The following is an 18,069-nucleotide window of genomic DNA, read 5'->3' on the forward strand; positions in this document are numbered from 1 at the left end:
AATTTTTGGTTTGGTCACCTGCTTCCACTCTTGACAACCACAATCAAATATGTAAATAAATGTGTATTATTATGCAGATTTTTTTTACAGGTACAAATTGGTTTTTTTTTTTCTCCTCAAACAGTTAAACTATGATGTATTTTTGGATAGCTGCAGCAATGATGCGCATATATTAGGGAATGTATTTTTTTTTTGTGTTGTCAACAATAGATATTCTTTAGGTAAACTGAACTGGCCATTTACAAAAGGTGCTCTTAGAAAATGAGGTAGAATTCAACAGTGTTGTCAAACATTGTTGTATTTGAAACCCTGAAGCTAAACTGTTGAACAAAACTTGTGAAATGTAAACTTGAAAAGCACAAAAGAATGTTTTGATTCAAGATTCCATGTGGAGCACTGTGGTAAACATAATTTAAGAGTAAATGTGGTTCCATATTTGCCCCTTTTATAACCTGTGTTTGCTTGCAAAGCTTATGTAAATTTTACCACTTTGACTCCTGCTTTATGTTGGAATTTTTCATCAAATTTGTTTGCAGATGGATCAAATAGAACAAAGAATAGGTGTCTTTGTGTACCATTCATTTAAGAAGGTTGTGAGAAATATTGTATTATCCACAGCTGTGTAAGAATGATTCAGCAATTCAAATATACTTCATGTGACAATTTTTCCTGTTGCATCCTGCAACAAAGGCTGATCATTCAGGTGAACTATAGTTGCATGTATAATTCTCTTCATAATTGTGTTTGAAATGATCTGGGAGTCTTTGTATTGGATACTCTGATGATGTTGATCTAAACCTTCCCTTATGCATTCTTGCCAACATAGTAATTTAATGGTAGCACATCTTTGTTTAGAAATGAGAAGTGAGCCCTGAAAGGATAAATTGTTTATGTTTGCCATAATAAGGGTGCCACCTGCAGGCATCTTTTTGTCAACTATGACCTCGTTCCCTTCAACACACAGCAGGGAACTTCTAAGTATTTTTCATTTTTCTGAAGGGAAAGCAGGTGGCATCACCAGGTTGAAAAGAGTACCTAAAGGCAGCTGTGAGGAATTTTTTTTTAAATTATTGATTAGGTATTGAATGAAAATGATGATGCTGAATAAACAACAGGAGAAACTAGCCAAAAAAATGTGTAAAATGTTTGGAGTTAACAAGATTTATCCTTAAAAATTTCCATGACTCATCATTTCAAGGATGGCATTTATTTTCATTTCTACAATACAAAGTGAATACAACTGATTTTGAAATTGCTGTTGGTTAATGGGAAATATTGCCCTCAAAGGGCTCTTTTATGGGGTTACCAAGTCTCCCACATGTTAAAAAAAATAATACTAACAATGATAAAAATAATGACATTGTTTTCACAGGCATGGAAGGACAGTTTTTGTTTCTTTTTTTGTATTAAGAATGTATCATCATGGAAGAGAAAGTCTAGGTGTTGCATTGCAAGACTTGCAAAAATCCATTACACTTAAGTTTTAAATAAAAATTTCTTTTTAAAATCCTTTAACCCTAAAAGTGACCATCATCAAAGCTTTCCGTACATTATCATCCCTGAATCAAACTTTAAGGTCACAAGAATAAAGGAAATGATCACCATCCAAAGAAGCTCTTGATTGCTAGACAAATTCTCCTTGTCTTTTAAGTTACGTTTATTGTAGGTGATAATTAGATATTATTTTGTTTCTTATTTTACATAGGAATTTGACCCACGTTTGTGAATTAGTCATTTTGTAACACTTTTTAATTAGTAAATTAACTAATTAGTTGTAATTTAGTAAGTTAGAAATTTTGCATTTGTAAACCTTATCGCAATTCAGCTCTTGGCTATAAGTTATTTAAGGTGAATAAACTATCCATTTATCCATCTATCTATCTTGTCAGCATCTTGGGAAATGTGCAAAGAACAGTATGGAGAATATGCACACTGATGTTACGTTGTAAAGGACCCAATCCTTCTGACCACTCGTGATGTGATTGATTAAAAAACTTTTAAAAACTCTTTAAATTATACTTTGTGAAAAAGGTTACTTTCAGTTACCATTTTTCCTGGAAGAAGTACTCACTCTCAGAAGCGTCCAACCCGTAAACATAATCTTAAACAAGCCCCTGTTTTGATTAACTACCCCCTCCTTCCCACACTTTCTTAAATATTGGGGATACAAGAAAAACCTGTTTCTACCACCTCTTTTTGAGCTTCAATTACTGTTAAGGACATTAGCCAGAAGGCTCATTTTTTGATTGATTATTGATTAGTTCACTAATTTCAGAATGATCTTAGATAGCCACATAGTTACAATGCTTATCTGTTTTTCTGTATTTCTATTGGTTTTGTAATCGGACCTTTCAGCGTCACTACGCGCATGCAAAAGGCAAATTTAGCGTCCCTTTAATCTGTTCTTCGTAAGTTTTGAATAGCCTTGGTAAACTTTCGCCCTTTCGTTTTCTCAACCTCTGGCACAAGCGGGACCGATATGTGAGTACCTTTGTAACTTTGTTTTTTCCTTTCCAGTCTTTTCAGTGTTGGGCGACAATATACAAACAAATATTGCAATGATCTGTATAGATTTAAGATTTAAAGGCCAAATTCGTGCCAATTTGCGAGTCAGTGAACGCCCATCATTTAGATAGAACAATGGGCTGTTTATCAGTCATCAAAACTCTTTTAATTTGTTTCCAAACTTTTGTTCTGTTTCACTTGTATTGTTAATCTCGTAATAAACTTTAAAGCCCAGTATTTAACATGCGATTCTTTGATCATGTATTCCGCGGCTTTTCGTTAGATTGATAGAACTTCGTTGTATTGTTGTTTCAGTTTACGATCGATCGTTCGATAGATTAATTGACCGTCAGAATAATCGTTATTTTCGTCATTGATTGTGGTTCGTGGTCGATTGCCTTTCAAGAATAAAGATTCGTGCAAACAGACAACTTTGGGTTGTCATTTCGATCAGTAAAATAGTCCCAAACACCTCGTTAACCGCGTTTTGGAGCGACACGTCTTTGAACTTGAGAATTTAGATTTTGGTCGCCGTAAACTCTACAATTACGGTGGAATCAGTAGAGGAGAACGGTTTCTTTTCTGTTTCAGTTATTTATCTCCGTGTACTTTGTGTGTTATTAGTTTCCATCTGATTTTTTGTCCTATTGCTGTGCTAACTTAATAAGCACTCATCATAATCAAGTTTCCTCCTTCCAATGGGCACCCCCTCCATTAAAGCTGAAATTTTGAATCAGTACCCAGGCCTTTATTCGAAGAAATACTGTATTAGGGATTTAACAATAAAACTTTGAATGATATAAAAGCAAAAAACCCTTGCATTGTTTACGAAAAAAAAAAAACAAAACAAAACAAAACAAAAAACAACAACAACAAAAAAACTGAAAATTCAGCTCAAAATCATTAAGTCAAGAGAACAAAATATACCTGTAAAAAGCTAAGCTCTAACATGAAATTTTATACAATTAAAATCTCATGCCTGGATAAGGGACTCATAAGCGCTGATGCAAATAGGGGAGAACCTTGGAATGTGAAACAGACTGATTTTTGAGCCCACCTAGTTCCTCTATCAATCATATAATCCCCAATTTGCCATAATCTTTCCTTTTTTTTCTTCCAAGCATAAAAATCAGTGACTTCCCCCACACTACTCTCTTCTCACGGTCCGTTCAGATCAGAGGACTCATATCCCATCATGCTTAGTAACTCTTGATTTGTTGTAACCAGGCGCGGTCTCTCAGCTTATCCTGCACGCTCAAAGAAAACGTGAAGTTGTAAAGTCATAAAATGTCTCGCAAAAGAAAGGTTGTAGCCGACGACGAGGAAGATCTAACCAAGATCGAATTCTCAACTTCAGAGGAGGTTGACGTCGTTCCCACTTTCGACCAGCTAAAACTTCGTGAAGACTTGGTTCGAGGCATTTACGCTTATGGTAAGTTCGAATAGTGCATGACGCCATAACCATCACATGTGTTAGCAAGGTTTTTTCGTTCGTATCTGAGCTTTTTTTAATCATTTTTAGGTTTTGAGAAACCATCGGCAATTCAACAGCGTGCTATTAAACCGATTATCAAAGGAAGAGACGTCATTGCACAGTAAGTTTTTACGTTTTAACGTGAGGATTTGAGTGGCTTTTGACAAATATACTTTCCATACTTTTCCCTTCATGTTTCCGACGGTTCAAATCGGTTAACTTACAGAATGCCTTATTTCGTCGAAGCTATCGAAGTTTGAAGCCAGTATTTTCTATCTGTGGTGTTTCTACTTGAACTGGAAGATAATTTTGTTTTGGAGTTGGTGTACCAGACCCTTCGAGGCTACTTTGGAAAGTCACTCTTGTGGTTACACATGATGTCTTCAAGTATCTGGAAGATAAAGCGGAGCAACTCAGCACTGTTAATATACTGCAAAAAAGTCAAATCCCATTGAAAGTTCAACAGAATGAAAACATTCTTGTGAATTATGTTAATGCCTAGAATGTTGATATAATTTCTTTCATGTACTTGCGACTTCATACCTCAAACCAGGAACCTTGTTACTAACTGATGGGTTTCTCTCCTCTCCTCTAGGGCCCAGTCTGGAACAGGAAAAACGGCCACTCTGTCTATCTCTGTACTTCAGTCAATAGATATTCAGGTTTGTAAATCACATTCAAGGTTCAAGAATAGATTAGAAAAGCTCCATTAGTAAATTATTTAAAGCAGGGAGAACTGCTAGAGTAGAACAAATGTAGTGTGATCATGTGGATGAGAACAGCTAGCAAATGAATGGTTGTTAGGGATAGACTGTCATTTCGGTAGACTTGGTGGGAGTTAGAGGTTATTTATAATTTGTTGTGGTGATTGACTAGTCAACAACTGTTTGCTTGACTCTGATTGTGACTTCTATATATGTTGTTGAAATGTCAATCGATATTACCCAAGACAGATCTTTTTAGAACATGAATTATGCCCAGGAACACAACTTTTTCATTTTCGAGTTCCTTCCAACAAAGGATTTGGCAAACAGTTTTGCTCACTGTGGTGTAGTGACCCTGGTCTGAAACAAGAAGAAAGAAATTAAAATCTGACTCTTTAACTTATAAAAAGAAAGGCTTAGATTGTAGAATTGAATCAAAATGTTATAATTCTCTCAAATTGCAATGTCTACAGAATAATCTTTAGAGTGACAAACCTGTTTATAGTAAGAAAACCTTGAATTAAATCTCAAGAAAGAAATAGGTAGATTGAAGTTGATCATTGTGTATTGTAAATGAATGTGCTGTACCCATGAATTTGGGAGTTCTAAAAATTTAATTTTTCTGAATTCTTGCTTTTCTTTTCTACAGACAAGAGAAACACAGGCTTTGATTTTGTCTCCAACTCGAGAACTTGCACAACAAATTCAGAAGGTAGATTCATGTTTGTTTAGTTTTACTTTATCTGATATATCCTGGTGCCCCTCTTAGTCATTGAATGACTCTTAAAGTTTTATGAGCATTCCAAATGTGTTCTTCGAAATATGTGTAAATGCAGAGTTTTTTATGTTGTGAAGTAAGTTTGTGTAGATTTAAAGTAAATGATGGAACTTGCCAAGTTTAAGAATTACCATGTGCCTTATCTTCATTCTACCCTTGGTAATTAAATAACTGAAATAAGCGAGGAGAGAAACTTGTGAAGTTCAAGGGCTTTCAACTGTCATAAACTCCCCTGTAAGATTTTTGTGATACCAATTGTGGCTTCCAACAGGTCATTCTTGCTCTTGGTGACTACATGAGCATTCAGTGTCATGCTTGTATTGGAGGAACAAATGTAGGAGAGGACATCAGAAAACTTGATTATGGACAGCATGTTGTGTCTGGTACACCAGGCAGAGTCTTTGGTAAGTGACATGATTCTAGTTAGGTCTGAAATTGCTGTTCATTTATTAATGCTATGGTTTACAATAATTATACCTCACCCAATAAGATATCTTGTTGTCCTCTTTCTGTTTGGTTATGGATCACAGATGACATCAAAATGCAGCGAGAACAAAAAAGGGGGCATACAAAGGGCAGCTGAGTGTGTCACTGATGTTCTTGATTCATTTTGACATCATCTGTGTTCTGTTAGTGAACATACCCTTGGCAGCATGGAATATATTTGTTTCATATAATAAAAAAGAAACAAAGTTGTTGATGTTGATGTCATTTATGCATCTGCCCTTGATGGATCATAAGTATGAACCAATCAAAATTCTTGCACAATCCAGCTTGCTATGCAGTAAATGGTTTGAACCTGGGGATAACATGTGAAAGTGTAGTATGATCGTCTGGGTGAGTGTAGTCCTGAGAAGGACTGTTGTCGGTGGTAGTGACATTACACTTTCACGTTTCCAGCTTGCTATATTAAACATTTTTTCATGTATGCTATTTCAATTGTTCCCATTGACTCCCATATATACTAAAGAAAGTAATGAATAATTTGTAGTGTGTAGAGGAAAAAAAAAAGCCAGAGTCTGCCATAGGGATTTTGAACTTTGTTTCAAGTGTTGGCTTAATTCCACTCTGGTACCAAGATTTATATTGCAATTTTGGTTTTAATTTGCTCCTTTGCTGTGTTTACCAGACATGATAAGAAGAAGAAGCTTAAGAACTCGATCCATTAAAATGTTGGTGTTGGATGAAGCAGATGAAATGTTGAATAAGGGTAAAGAACTGAGTCATGATTGTTCAGTTACTGTCCTTAATCTGTTGCATGATGCATTCAACCAATGTGACTTTTTTGTCTTATTAATAATATTTTGTGTGTGTCCCCTTTAGGTTTTAAGGAACAGATCTATGATGTTTACAGATATCTTCCCCCAGCCACTCAGGTTAGTTGTGAACTTGCCTCTTGCCAAGCTGTTCACTTATTTTATTCTTACTGGAAGGAAGCTTTATTTAGGTTTTAAATTTATGGAACTCAGTGCCACTTTACCCAGGTCTAGTTATCAGAGGCGCAAGTAGTCCAGTGGTCAGTGCGCTGGACTCTGGGTCAGATGGCCCAGATGGGGGGAGGGGGCATCTGTAAAATTTCTTCTTTATTTATTGTAAACTGCTGCCGGCAGTCTGGAAAAGTCCCCCGCACAGTGTTGTAAAGTGCATTAGAGCATTCCATGGAAATACGCTATAGAAATCGATATATTATTATCATTATTATTATTATTATTATTACTAAGATTGAAGTTAACAATGTTTCCTGGGTTGCTGTATATGCCTCCCTCATGTACTGTTAATAGTAAAATTCATGTGACATGTGGATGTCTTACTGTTTTCAAATTTGTTTTAGGTTGTACTTCTAAGTGCAACCCTTCCACATGAAATCCTAGAGATGACCCAAAAGTTCATGACTGACCCAATTAGGATTCTTGTCAAGCGGTGAGTTACATTTTTGTGTGGCTAGGAACTGTAGAAAAATAGTTGTTTTTGCTTCAAAAGCTTGCAAACATTTCAAAGGGGACTTTCTCACAGTGAAATCCTATTTTTTTGTCTTAGCGATGAGTTGACATTGGAAGGCATCAAACAGTTCTTTGTGGCAGTGGAACGTGAAGAATGGAAGTTTGACACCCTCTGTGATTTATACGACACTCTTACCATCACACAAGCTGTTATTTTCTGCAACACTAAGAGAAAGGTTAGTTTACAGAGTTAAGCCCCAATTTCTCTGTCTGATTTGCAAATCAAATTGTTTTATGAAAATCATGTTGAAGTAATTTTTGTTCCTTACCAGGTGGACTGGCTTGTGGAGAAGATGCGAGAGGCAAACTTCACTGTTTCAGCCATGCATGGTGACATGCCACAGAAAGAAAGAGAGGCCATCATGAAAGAATTCAGATCTGGACAGAGGTTAGATAGAGACTGAAGTGCTTTTTCTAATGTAAAAGTTTTTCTTTTTGTGAGGGTTGACTCTTGCATTGTTCCTTTTTTATTTCATGCAGTCGAGTGCTGATCTCAACAGATGTGTGGGCTCGAGGCATTGATGTACAGCAAGTGTCTCTGGTGATCAACTATGACTTGCCAAACAACCGTGAATTGTACATTCACAGGTAAGCGAGAGAGATCTTCTGGAACTTTTGCAACATGACATCAGTATTTACCTTCCCCTTACTGTTCTCTGTGCATTTGTTGAATAATCAGGAGCTTATTAAGTTGGTGATGATTTCTTTCTCCTCTTGACCTTAGTTTGTGATTCATGGGTGATATTGTAAGGAGCAATTAGATGCTAGTCACTGTTAGGAGCCAAAGGGTTAAATTTACCTTCCATCAGACTTACAATCAAAGTTTGGTACATAGTTGACAACTCTACCCTTTCATTTGTTGAATTCAGGATCGGTCGCTCTGGTCGATTCGGTCGCAAAGGTGTCGCCATCAACTTTGTGAAGTCAGATGACATCAGAATCTTGCGTGACATTGAACAGTACTACAGTACTCAGATTGATGAAATGCCCATGAATGGTATGTCTTAGTAACTGTTTTGCAGTAGAAGGTTTTTGTCCAGGAAGTAGTAGTCACTAGTCAAGTATGATTGCCTGTGTTAGGGAAGTCATGGGAATTATTGGTGTCCACAGCTTTGACTAAAACTTTAGTCACTTAAACTAACAACTATTCCTTTTTTTTTTTTTTTTTTTTTTTAAAGAACCCCCCTCACTCTAGCAACCTCAATAGTCTGTTGTAGTTGTTTTGTCGAAAAAGTCAGTTTTCTCTGGAGAATGTTTCCTATAGTATCACCGTGTCCATGTTTTGCCTGCCCATTTTCTAGTCTTCTCCACTGATTCTTAGACTTGCATAGGTTAACACTTTTGCTCCCAAGATCGCAAAGTAATAATTCTCTTTACTGTCTGCTAGACAATTCTTATGATGTTACTCCAGATAATTTGGTATCTGATCAACTTCTAATCCCCTGATTGCTATTTTTCTTTATTCTCATGATTTGTCTGCTTCTTTATCTATTCCTTTGTCACACCTAATATGTTTGTTCTCTCTTTTTTCGTCTTTTTTGTTTCAGTGGCTGATCTCATTTAAACTTCCTGGAAATACAATGTGAACAAAGACACAGCCATTGATAGGAGTAGTACATAGCTTAAATGATGGATGCTAGATTTACCCTGTGAATAGGCCCTTTTATCTTAAAATTTCCTGTAGTTTGACACAAAAAAAAATTTCAGCGAAAGGCTAACCGTTTTCCTTCTTAACTTTTTAACCCTATATACACTTGCTTTGTTTGATAGAAGCACTTTCAGCGTAATCAAGCTACTTGCTATTTGACAAGACTGATTTACTTAGCATAGTTTTCCTTGAGAGTTTCTGGTATGTGGTTTACTAGCTACAATTGTGATTTTTTTTTTAGCAATTGTCTCTAATTTTTTGATTTTAATAACTATTTCTTGGTTGTTCAAAGGCTGGATAGTGTTGTTTACCAGATAAATAACTTTCCAGCAGATAAGTGCTAACAAAACACACTATGCTGTCTGCTGGATAGTGTTATCCAGTGTTTTAATATCCAGGGCCAGTACAAAAAGCACTGAAACAGCAGGCTATGCAGTGGTAAACACAGTTATTTAATCCACGACTTTTTCATAGATGGATGTTTGTTAAAGTTGTGTATCTTACAAATAAAATGTACAATGCTTAAGATCACACTTCAGTACTCTTGTCATGGAATTTTACTGACAGCATAGTAGGTTGTTTATGAATAATTAAAATTGGTTCCTGAGACATTTCAAGCCACTTTGTTTCGACTCCATTCACATTTTACCGAGAAAGCTTTAAGATGTATGACAGAGACTTCAGCAGTAACAGTTTGGAAAAGCAAAACTTTTCAACAATAGGTACATGTTTTTTTTTTTTTTGGGTAAGAGATGTCTAACTTGCTTATAATGACAACAACCAAACAAAACAGTGCATGTTGACGTAAAGAACTCTTTTCAAGTTTGTTTATGTGATAACCCTTATTTCAAGATATTGGTTATGTTATTTGTATTCCATAAGCAAGTAACTGATTTAAAGTGTTATGGACCTAAAAAAACATGATTTATGATTTAACGGAAATTATTAAAACACCAAAAGGGTGCCTAATCATCATCATCATCATCATCATCTTCGTCGTCCTCCATCTCTGCAGCCTCCATTGCTTCCTGTTGAGCAGCCTTCAGAGCCTTCTCCTCCTCCACAGATGGGTCTTCAGCCTCAGTAATCTCTGGTCCACTGGGGTATTCTTCCTGAGGTGCCGGAGGAGGTGGTGGGCTGTAGTTTTCTGCACTGAATTTCTGGCCCCAACCAACATAGAGGTTTTCAAATTTTCTAGGATGGGTAGGAAGATCAAAATTTGTTATCAAAAACTATTTCATGACACATTCAATTGTATGAAAATGAAACAACAAGACACTATTGCAAATCAAAGTGCAGTATATACCCTAATGAGTACTTCAGGGATGATGTTGTAAGCAAAAGTTAGATGCTAGTCTCTCTTAACCCTTTAACTCCCATGATCTGATTGTAAATTCTCCCATCTAGCTGCCATACATTTCCTGGTAAACTGGTTAGGAGAATTTGGTGCTCAATTAAGGCAACAACTTTTACCGGATAAGTTTGAGTATTCTCATTACCTGTTTGTCGGATAATGTATGGATATTATAAGGAGAAGTTACAGCTTAATCACTTCTGGGAATTAAAGGGGGTTAAGAATTGGTTAATCTTCTTGGTAGGACAGGGCTGCATTGTTCAAAGCAGGGTTAAGATAACCCAGGGTTAGTGTGAAATTTGATATCATCTGAAAGCTTTCAAAAGAAAATTTAGTAGTATTCTTTTTGTCTAGAAGTTGATGATTGGATGCCCTGAAAAGAATAGAGAAAATTACCAAAAAAAGGCTTCTCAACATTGGAAGAAAGAAATCTGGATTAAAATTTAACCCTGGGTTAGCGCTAATCGGTCTTTGAACAACTGGGTCCAGGTGCATTAAAGGTGGATGTGGAAGGAGGACAGCTTTAGAAATATGGGAGAGATGCCTCTCATTTACTTTGAACTATTCACTGCATCACAGAGTGAATCAGTTATTCCATGAATACAAACCTCTCAAGAACAAATGCATGTGCTCCTGGCCACAGGTTGGAGTGCATTACTGCTAAAGAGTACTGTGGAATTAACGTTGAAGACTTCTGTGCAGTCCAAGGGGGCATGCCATCAACCTCTGTCAACAATAGAAATTGAGAACAAAAAGAATATTATATTAGGACAACACATTTATAATTTAAGAATAAATATTAGCGAGAAAAACACACAATATTTCGATGACTCCATGTCATCATTCTCAAGTGAGAAGAGAATAAAAATGAATAGTTAATTTATGTTTGTTTCAACGTACTTAAAAAGTGCACCGGGAAACCGGACTGTTTAGTTCATGAAATGCTTTTCATAAAGAAGATGAAGCCCTCTTTGAACAAACAATTGGATTCCATACGCACGAAACTATTTACTTAATAGTTTACATTTATGAACTCAACACGCGCAATTATTTATTTAAAATTTTTAAGAAAAGTTTTTAACTTTTTACGTTTGTCACCTTCATACGGTATAAATTAACTATTCATTTTTATGCTCTTCGCACTTGAGAATGATGACATGGAGTCATCGAAATGTAGTGTGTTTTTCTTGCTAATATTTATTCTTAAATGTCTAAAAAAATCTAATGTCATTCGAACATTTATAATTCTTTTAAAAATACACATCACTGTGTTGTCAGTCTGACAGATCATGCCCACTCTGGTATTTTTCAGGAGTGGATGCATTAAAACGCACTAAGATGATGACGGGCTAAACAGGGCAGAATAGCAGTTACTACTGTCAAAGACAGAACCATCAAGCACTCTCTTACTTACCTGCATCTTCAGAGAGAGGTGTCAGTAAGGGAGGACCCTGCTCTGGTTCAGGTTCATCTGGTTCTTCTCTCTCTTCATCTTCCTCTTCTTCCTCAAGTTCTTCTTCTTCTCTCTTCTGTGAAGGATTGAACCATGTACAACGACCCTGCAAAGGCAAAATAGTCAACTGTTAGGAGGAGGTAGGAAAAAGATCAGGGTAGTCACCCACTTGAATACAAATTAGCTGGAGGAAGTGAAGATGGATTGGCCACACCTTGAGGAAATATCCTGGCAGTGTACAAGGCAAACCTAGAAATGGAATACCCAGAGTAAACAGAAAAGAGGATGACCAAAAAAAACAGGGTGATAAGATGTTCAGGCTAGGATGAAGAATGGGGCCACACCTGAACCACACTCAAAAGACTGGTCATCAAAGGATGAGTTGGAGAAGGGAAATCATTGATGGCTAATGCTTCAGGAGAAGCTAAGGGTCTAACCAACAACTTACTTACATTACTTCGCTCCGACGAAGGGCTAACGCTCGAAACGTCAGCTTTTGTAATCGTTACGGTGGCCAATTTACCATTTCAACTTTGTTGATATATCCAAATTATTAACTTACTTACATTGCTTTTACTTGGGAAGAAACCTTGGATGTTAATCATAAAGTTTGATCCCTTGAATTTTAAGGTTTCAGAATGATTTGGCCTGATTACAAACAAATTCAGAATAATCCGAATTGTTGAAGAGGTCTGCTGTGCAGTTACCAACCAGACATTTAGAGTTACCTGGTATGCACAGCTTACCTGTGGAAGAATGTACTGTACATGATGAACCCAGTTTGCACATGATGGATCAGCCATATCATTAATTGAGAGTCCTTCAAATTCTTGATTCACCACAAAAGAATCACGAGCTGAAAATTACACAAATCATCAAATTCAGTTTTAAAACAGCAAAGAAGGAAAAGAAGGGAGAAAGGCATAGGGTTAATAAGAAAAAAAGAGAAAGAAAAAGAAGGTGAGAGGGAGAGAAAGGATGAAAGGGGAAAAAAGAAAGGAAAAAAAGAGTTAATGAAAGGCATTCAGGGTAAAGGAATGTGTAAGGATGGAGTGGAAAAGGTGAGCAGAGAGGATGGAAAGCACATGGAGAGAAAAGCTGGGGAGGAATAAAGGAAAAAAAGGGGAAAGTGGAAATCAGTGAAAATGAATATTTTTTTGTACCTCCTCCTTCATCCTCCTCCTCCTCATCTTCTTCATACATGTAGTGACCCAAAGGACTGATGTGTGTAGTTGCTGATATTCTGGCAATTTGAGCTCTCAAGTAGTTTGCTTCATTTCCAGGGAATGGTGGATAGCTCACAACCTAATGATTACAAATCTCTAGATAAGATTGAATTGCTTTGTTACAAAATTTTACAAACTGAAAGGATCAAGAGAGTATGTAGCACTAAAGCACACACTCACAAGTTAATTGTTTACTATAATTGGAGCTTAGGCAGGATGAATTTTTGATGGCTCAATGCAAATAGTGTAACTCATAACTTACAGGTGCCTGAAGATTTCCTGTGAAGAATTTTCTGATCTGTCTTGAGATGACAATCTGTGCTGGATAAACAGGGGGCAGTCTGACCCATTGACCTCCAGCTGTAGTGAGATTAAAATAAATACTTTATTTAATATATCTAAACTAAACAATTAGAGCTGCTATCTGCCATATATCACCCCAAAGATGCTAGTTTGGAGAATTTGGTACTGGATCAACTAATGAGGGGGGGGGGGTGCAGGGAGAAAGAAATTGTTCCTGAGTAACTGTAATACAAATGTGTCTAAAAGTGTTGTTTAAGAGAACAGGTTTTCTGATGCCCATTTGATAAAAACATAACTTGCCAGACTAGGGATCCCTAAGGAAGACTCAGAATTTTCTTGTCCCAAACCTATGACAAATTTTGGGCTTCTTAATGACGGAAACCATTGACAAGAACATACACATGTAAATACATGTTTGCACTTCTCCTTACTGTATGCCATATATTCTTATGATATTAGTTTGGAGAATTTGGTATTAGATCAACCAATAATCCCCTAGTTGATATTTTTCTTTATTCTCCTTACTTGTCTGTTTGATATTGAATTGAAATAGTTAGGAGAAATTCTGTCTTGGTCACTCGTGGAGTTAAGGTTAAAAGAAAATAAAGATCTTTGAGTCTGAAGCAACTCACGTTTATTGGATACAAAGTATGTTTTCTTGTTACAGCCTGTTCTGTTTTCTTCTTTGGGGATTGCTGTTGGTGGTTTGAAATCTGCCTGTGGGGCATCATCTTCCTCTACATCAAAATCTGCGAAAAAAGGATAGACTTGTAAATAATTATATCTGTGTAGTAAAACTAAAGAAAGCATGACCTTAGCGCACTGAAACGTGACCTGTCATCCTAAGTTTAAGAATAAATCAATTACTGGATTATTGTAAAGCTAAAATATGATGCAAAAGTGTGCAAAGTGTAATCTTAACAGAGCAGGATTTATGTAGCTAAATAGGGTAGAACAAAACATTATGCTCACGTTCGAATTAAGGTGTTTACTATAAATCATGTGCCTTCCCTCACATATTCAATCATGTAAAAACTAGCCACCAATACGTATTTAAGAAATTTGATTTAGCAATAAAAATTAAGGTAGATGTAATCAGGACTAGAGTGTGTGCGAGTCTCTCTTCCTGAGGACCCAAAAACTGGCCAAGTCCACGAAACCTTCCCTGTTGTAACATCTGTATATTGAGTACATTGCACAAATATAAACCACAATTAATTAAAATGCCAGGCAGGAAGAAATTTATGGTCATCGAAAATAATTATTACTGGTAATTAAGTTGTGATTTGTGAATGCACAGTGGTTCAAATTTTACTTTGGTTGTGAATTTTTTCATCAGTTAAATTTCTATTTCCTTTTTTTCAGATTATGGTAACAGTTAATTTTTGACCTGGTTTGAAACACAATATATCTCTCACCCTCTTTAGTGATGTCTGTTTTTGTTTCATTCTGTAGTAAAAATAAGACAAATGTTAAAATGCATTACTCACTTTCCAACTGCATTTGAATTTCATAATTTTTTTCCCACAATACTTTAATTGTAATAAATTCTTGTAAAATCACCAGCCTGATTTGAGCACTAATAGGACAGTGTATGTGTTGTGGTTGTACAATTGGATAGTATGCCACATGCACATATGTTTCCCTTTCCATAGCATGAAGCGACTAGGAATATTTCTACTCTTCCCTGGATGGGATGCTTGTCCATCAAAGGGTTACTCACCAGCATTAATTTTGCCCATACCCATTTAAACACCTGGTTGAAGAGAGGCACTGCGTAAAATGCATTGCCTAAGAACATGACACAATGTCCCAGGCCAGTGCTCAAACCCAGACCACTTAATCTGGAGTTGAGTGCACTAACTACCAGGCCACCCTACATCTCCTAACGGGATTTGAAGTGGGCTATAAATTCCAAAGAAGACAGGGATATCAATTGCCACCAGGTCTGGCCTTCTGTTGCGAACCTTAATTTGACATCTCTAAAACATCAGATATCGGGCTGATTAGGAAATATGTATAAACTGAGGCATACAGGTTCTAACCTCTTGTTGTTCTAATTGTTGTTCATCATCAAGTGGCTCCTCGGGATCCTCTCCTTCAAAGAACTCTACTTCAGCAATGAAGTAATTTTCATGGATGCCGAATATTTTACCTGTTAGAATAAAATATAAATCAGTTCAGTTAAAAGACAGATCACTTATCTTTCTAAGGAGTGATCCATTACAAAATATAATCCAAAATATTTATCTCTAATTTCCACAGAGTTATATTTATTGCTCTTACCCCAAAATCTACATGTTCTAATTGGGTATGTGTCAATTAAAATCTTCAAGGACAGAAATATCCTAAATGTTTCTTCTCTGCCAATGCCGACACCAGCTTGTTCAAAGTAGTTGGCAAGTTCCATCAGATCTGGCAATGGGACCTCCTCCTGCTCCTCTTCCATATCTGGATCTTGCATCAAGGGCTCCAGTTCTTGCTCCGTGGGCTTTCTCTGTAAATGTGATTGCAGGTACAAAAAAAACCCTTGTATTAGGTTAGTTCTGTATTTGAACTGAGTGAGCCATGTAGCTGGAGCCTGCATCCTGGTTTCTATGGCCTGAAGTGACTAGGAAATATAATACTACTACCCAACCTCTCCCCCTGGATGGGATAGCAGTCCATCACAAAGTTATCTTGCCTTCTTCCCCCCTCCCCCAGGCTACTCTGACAGTTTGCCAATACCCATGTATACTCCTGGATGGAGAGAGGTTCTGTGAGAGCTAAGTGTTTGGCCCATTAGAGCACAACACAAAGACCCAGCCAGTTATTGGACCCAGACCCCTCGACCAGTGGACTCCAACGCATTAACCATTAGACTAACTCCCACAGCTGCCCAATCATGAGGTATCAGTACGATGAAACCAGCATTGGGATGTTTGTCTATCGTAGAGGTGCTAATCTACATGTATTTATTCTCTGTGGTGGAAAGAGAAACTGGGATTTAAGAGACTTTGCCAAGAGCACAGATCCCAGCCAAGTCTTGCAACCCACACCTTTGATCTGCTTGCCAATGTGCGTATTTCAAGGCTCCCATGCATGTACAACCATGTTCAGGTGCAAAGATATCACATGATTGTTGATATTATGGCAAGCAGCGATAGAAGAGTGAATGTAACTGTTAAGTTCAAGAGAGGATATGACACCATCATCAAACTACTTCTTACTGACAACTACCAACATATGATGCTCCTTTCAATCAACATTTTTTTTCTCTAGGCAGCTGATGAATTCTGAAAAATGCAATACAACTTACTTCAAACAATGCCACCTGAGATCTTGCAAGTAATACCTCTGTAGATTCATCTTCTTTATTCTGGAAGAAGAAAATTGAAAAGAAATATAATTATAAAACCATTAATAACAACATTGTAATTTATCTCTGTGGATATCATGACGCTTATAGAAACTGACCAATCAAGAGGGCACTATTTAACAAACATAAGGTAAATTTCACATTGTCATGCATCTGTTCAATAGCTCACAGAAGACATCAAAATGTAGTAAGAACAAAAAGTGGCACATGAGACATAACTTAGTGTGTCCCTGATGTTATCACCTTTTTTTTTGATGTGTGCTTTGATCTATTAATATACAGACCTACATCAACATGGAATCTATTTGTTTTATATGATAAAAAAGCATCAAGTTGTTAAATGTGATGTTAACAATGTGTCTGTCCTCCAATAAATAGATCATGAGTGAGAGCCAATCAAATGCATGTAAAATTCAACTTATCATATGAAAAGTTTTTGCACAGTATGGGTTAAATTAGAGAGAACTTTTTGCTTCTCTTTGTCCCGTGGGTGTATGTACCTCTTGATCCAAGAGCAGTTTTTAATTTGTCCAAGCAATGTACCTCGTCTTTTAAAAATTTGTTTCTAGTACACTTTATGAGAAGTCTTTCACTTTCTAGTCCAGTGCCACTTAAGTATTGCATTACCTGAATAGTGTCAAAATTGGGACGAAATTTTGCTCTCTTTTCATCCCTGACAAGATCCTCTATCAAGTCTGTATCAATGCAAAATAAAGGGAAAAAACTTTAATACGTGGTGAAGCACACATCAATGGATCTACAAGAAAACTAAGACAGCGCTCGATCATCATCAAAGCAAAGTAAAGCAAATTATGATCATGAACCACTAAAACTTAACGCAACGAGTGCTTGCCTGATATATTTTCTGGCTTCTCTTCCAAGACCTTTCTAATCACAGTTGCAAGATGGTCGTAGCTACATAAAAAAAGAAGACGAAATAAGACTTTAGCTTTGGTGTTTATGTTTGAAACAACTCTTCACACGAGACCTCAAAATATAGTACTTACACATTTAGATTCGAATGTAAACTTGTTTTCAGCAAGAAGGCCTTGGCATTTTGAAAATCACTGTCTAAATCACTGCTTCCAGATTCACTTGGACTATCCATGGTCTTTTTGATATTTGAAAAAGAAATAATCACCGATATATCTCGTAGTCTCGTACGCTCAGGCTTAATCGGCCGCCATCTCTGCCATCCAGGGTTTTTGTGACCATAGCAACCAATTTGATTATAAGTCAATACTTATTCGAGATTCTTCGGAGTGT

At 36.6% G+C, this 18,069-nt stretch overlaps 2 protein-coding genes across 2 annotated transcripts; one reads left to right on the forward strand and one right to left on the reverse strand.

The window, feature by feature from the left end:
• Positions 1-2,219: 2,219 nt before the first annotated feature.
• Positions 2,220-9,642, forward strand: LOC111339314 (eukaryotic initiation factor 4A-III). Its single transcript, XM_022945941.2, has 14 exons — positions 2,220-2,481; positions 3,733-3,937; positions 4,028-4,100; positions 4,575-4,641; positions 5,333-5,395; positions 5,733-5,865; positions 6,591-6,671; positions 6,785-6,837; positions 7,293-7,381; positions 7,499-7,637; positions 7,734-7,849; positions 7,942-8,049; positions 8,331-8,458; positions 9,009-9,642. Exons 2-14 carry the CDS (start codon positions 3,793-3,795, stop codon positions 9,023-9,025), a joined length of 1,212 nt encoding a protein of 403 aa, XP_022801676.2. The 5' UTR covers positions 2,220-2,481; positions 3,733-3,792; the 3' UTR covers positions 9,026-9,642.
• On the reverse strand, positions 9,541-18,028 carry LOC111339310 (radial spoke head protein 4 homolog A). Its single transcript, XM_022945938.2, has 14 exons — positions 17,811-18,028; positions 17,657-17,718; positions 17,431-17,498; positions 16,744-16,803; positions 15,732-15,942; positions 15,491-15,600; positions 14,864-14,894; positions 14,078-14,194; positions 13,405-13,502; positions 13,080-13,221; positions 12,663-12,772; positions 11,878-12,022; positions 11,072-11,189; positions 9,541-10,303 (listed from the first exon to the last, which is right to left on the reverse strand). Exons 1-14 carry the CDS (start codon positions 17,909-17,911, stop codon positions 10,075-10,077), a joined length of 1,602 nt encoding a protein of 533 aa, XP_022801673.2. The 5' UTR covers positions 17,912-18,028; the 3' UTR covers positions 9,541-10,074.
• Positions 18,029-18,069: the final 41 nt, after the last annotated feature.

This window comes from Stylophora pistillata, chromosome 6 (assembly GCF_964205215.1).
Source record: "Stylophora pistillata chromosome 6, jaStyPist1.2, whole genome shotgun sequence".
Taxonomy (NCBI): Eukaryota; Metazoa; Cnidaria; class Anthozoa; order Scleractinia; family Pocilloporidae; genus Stylophora; species Stylophora pistillata.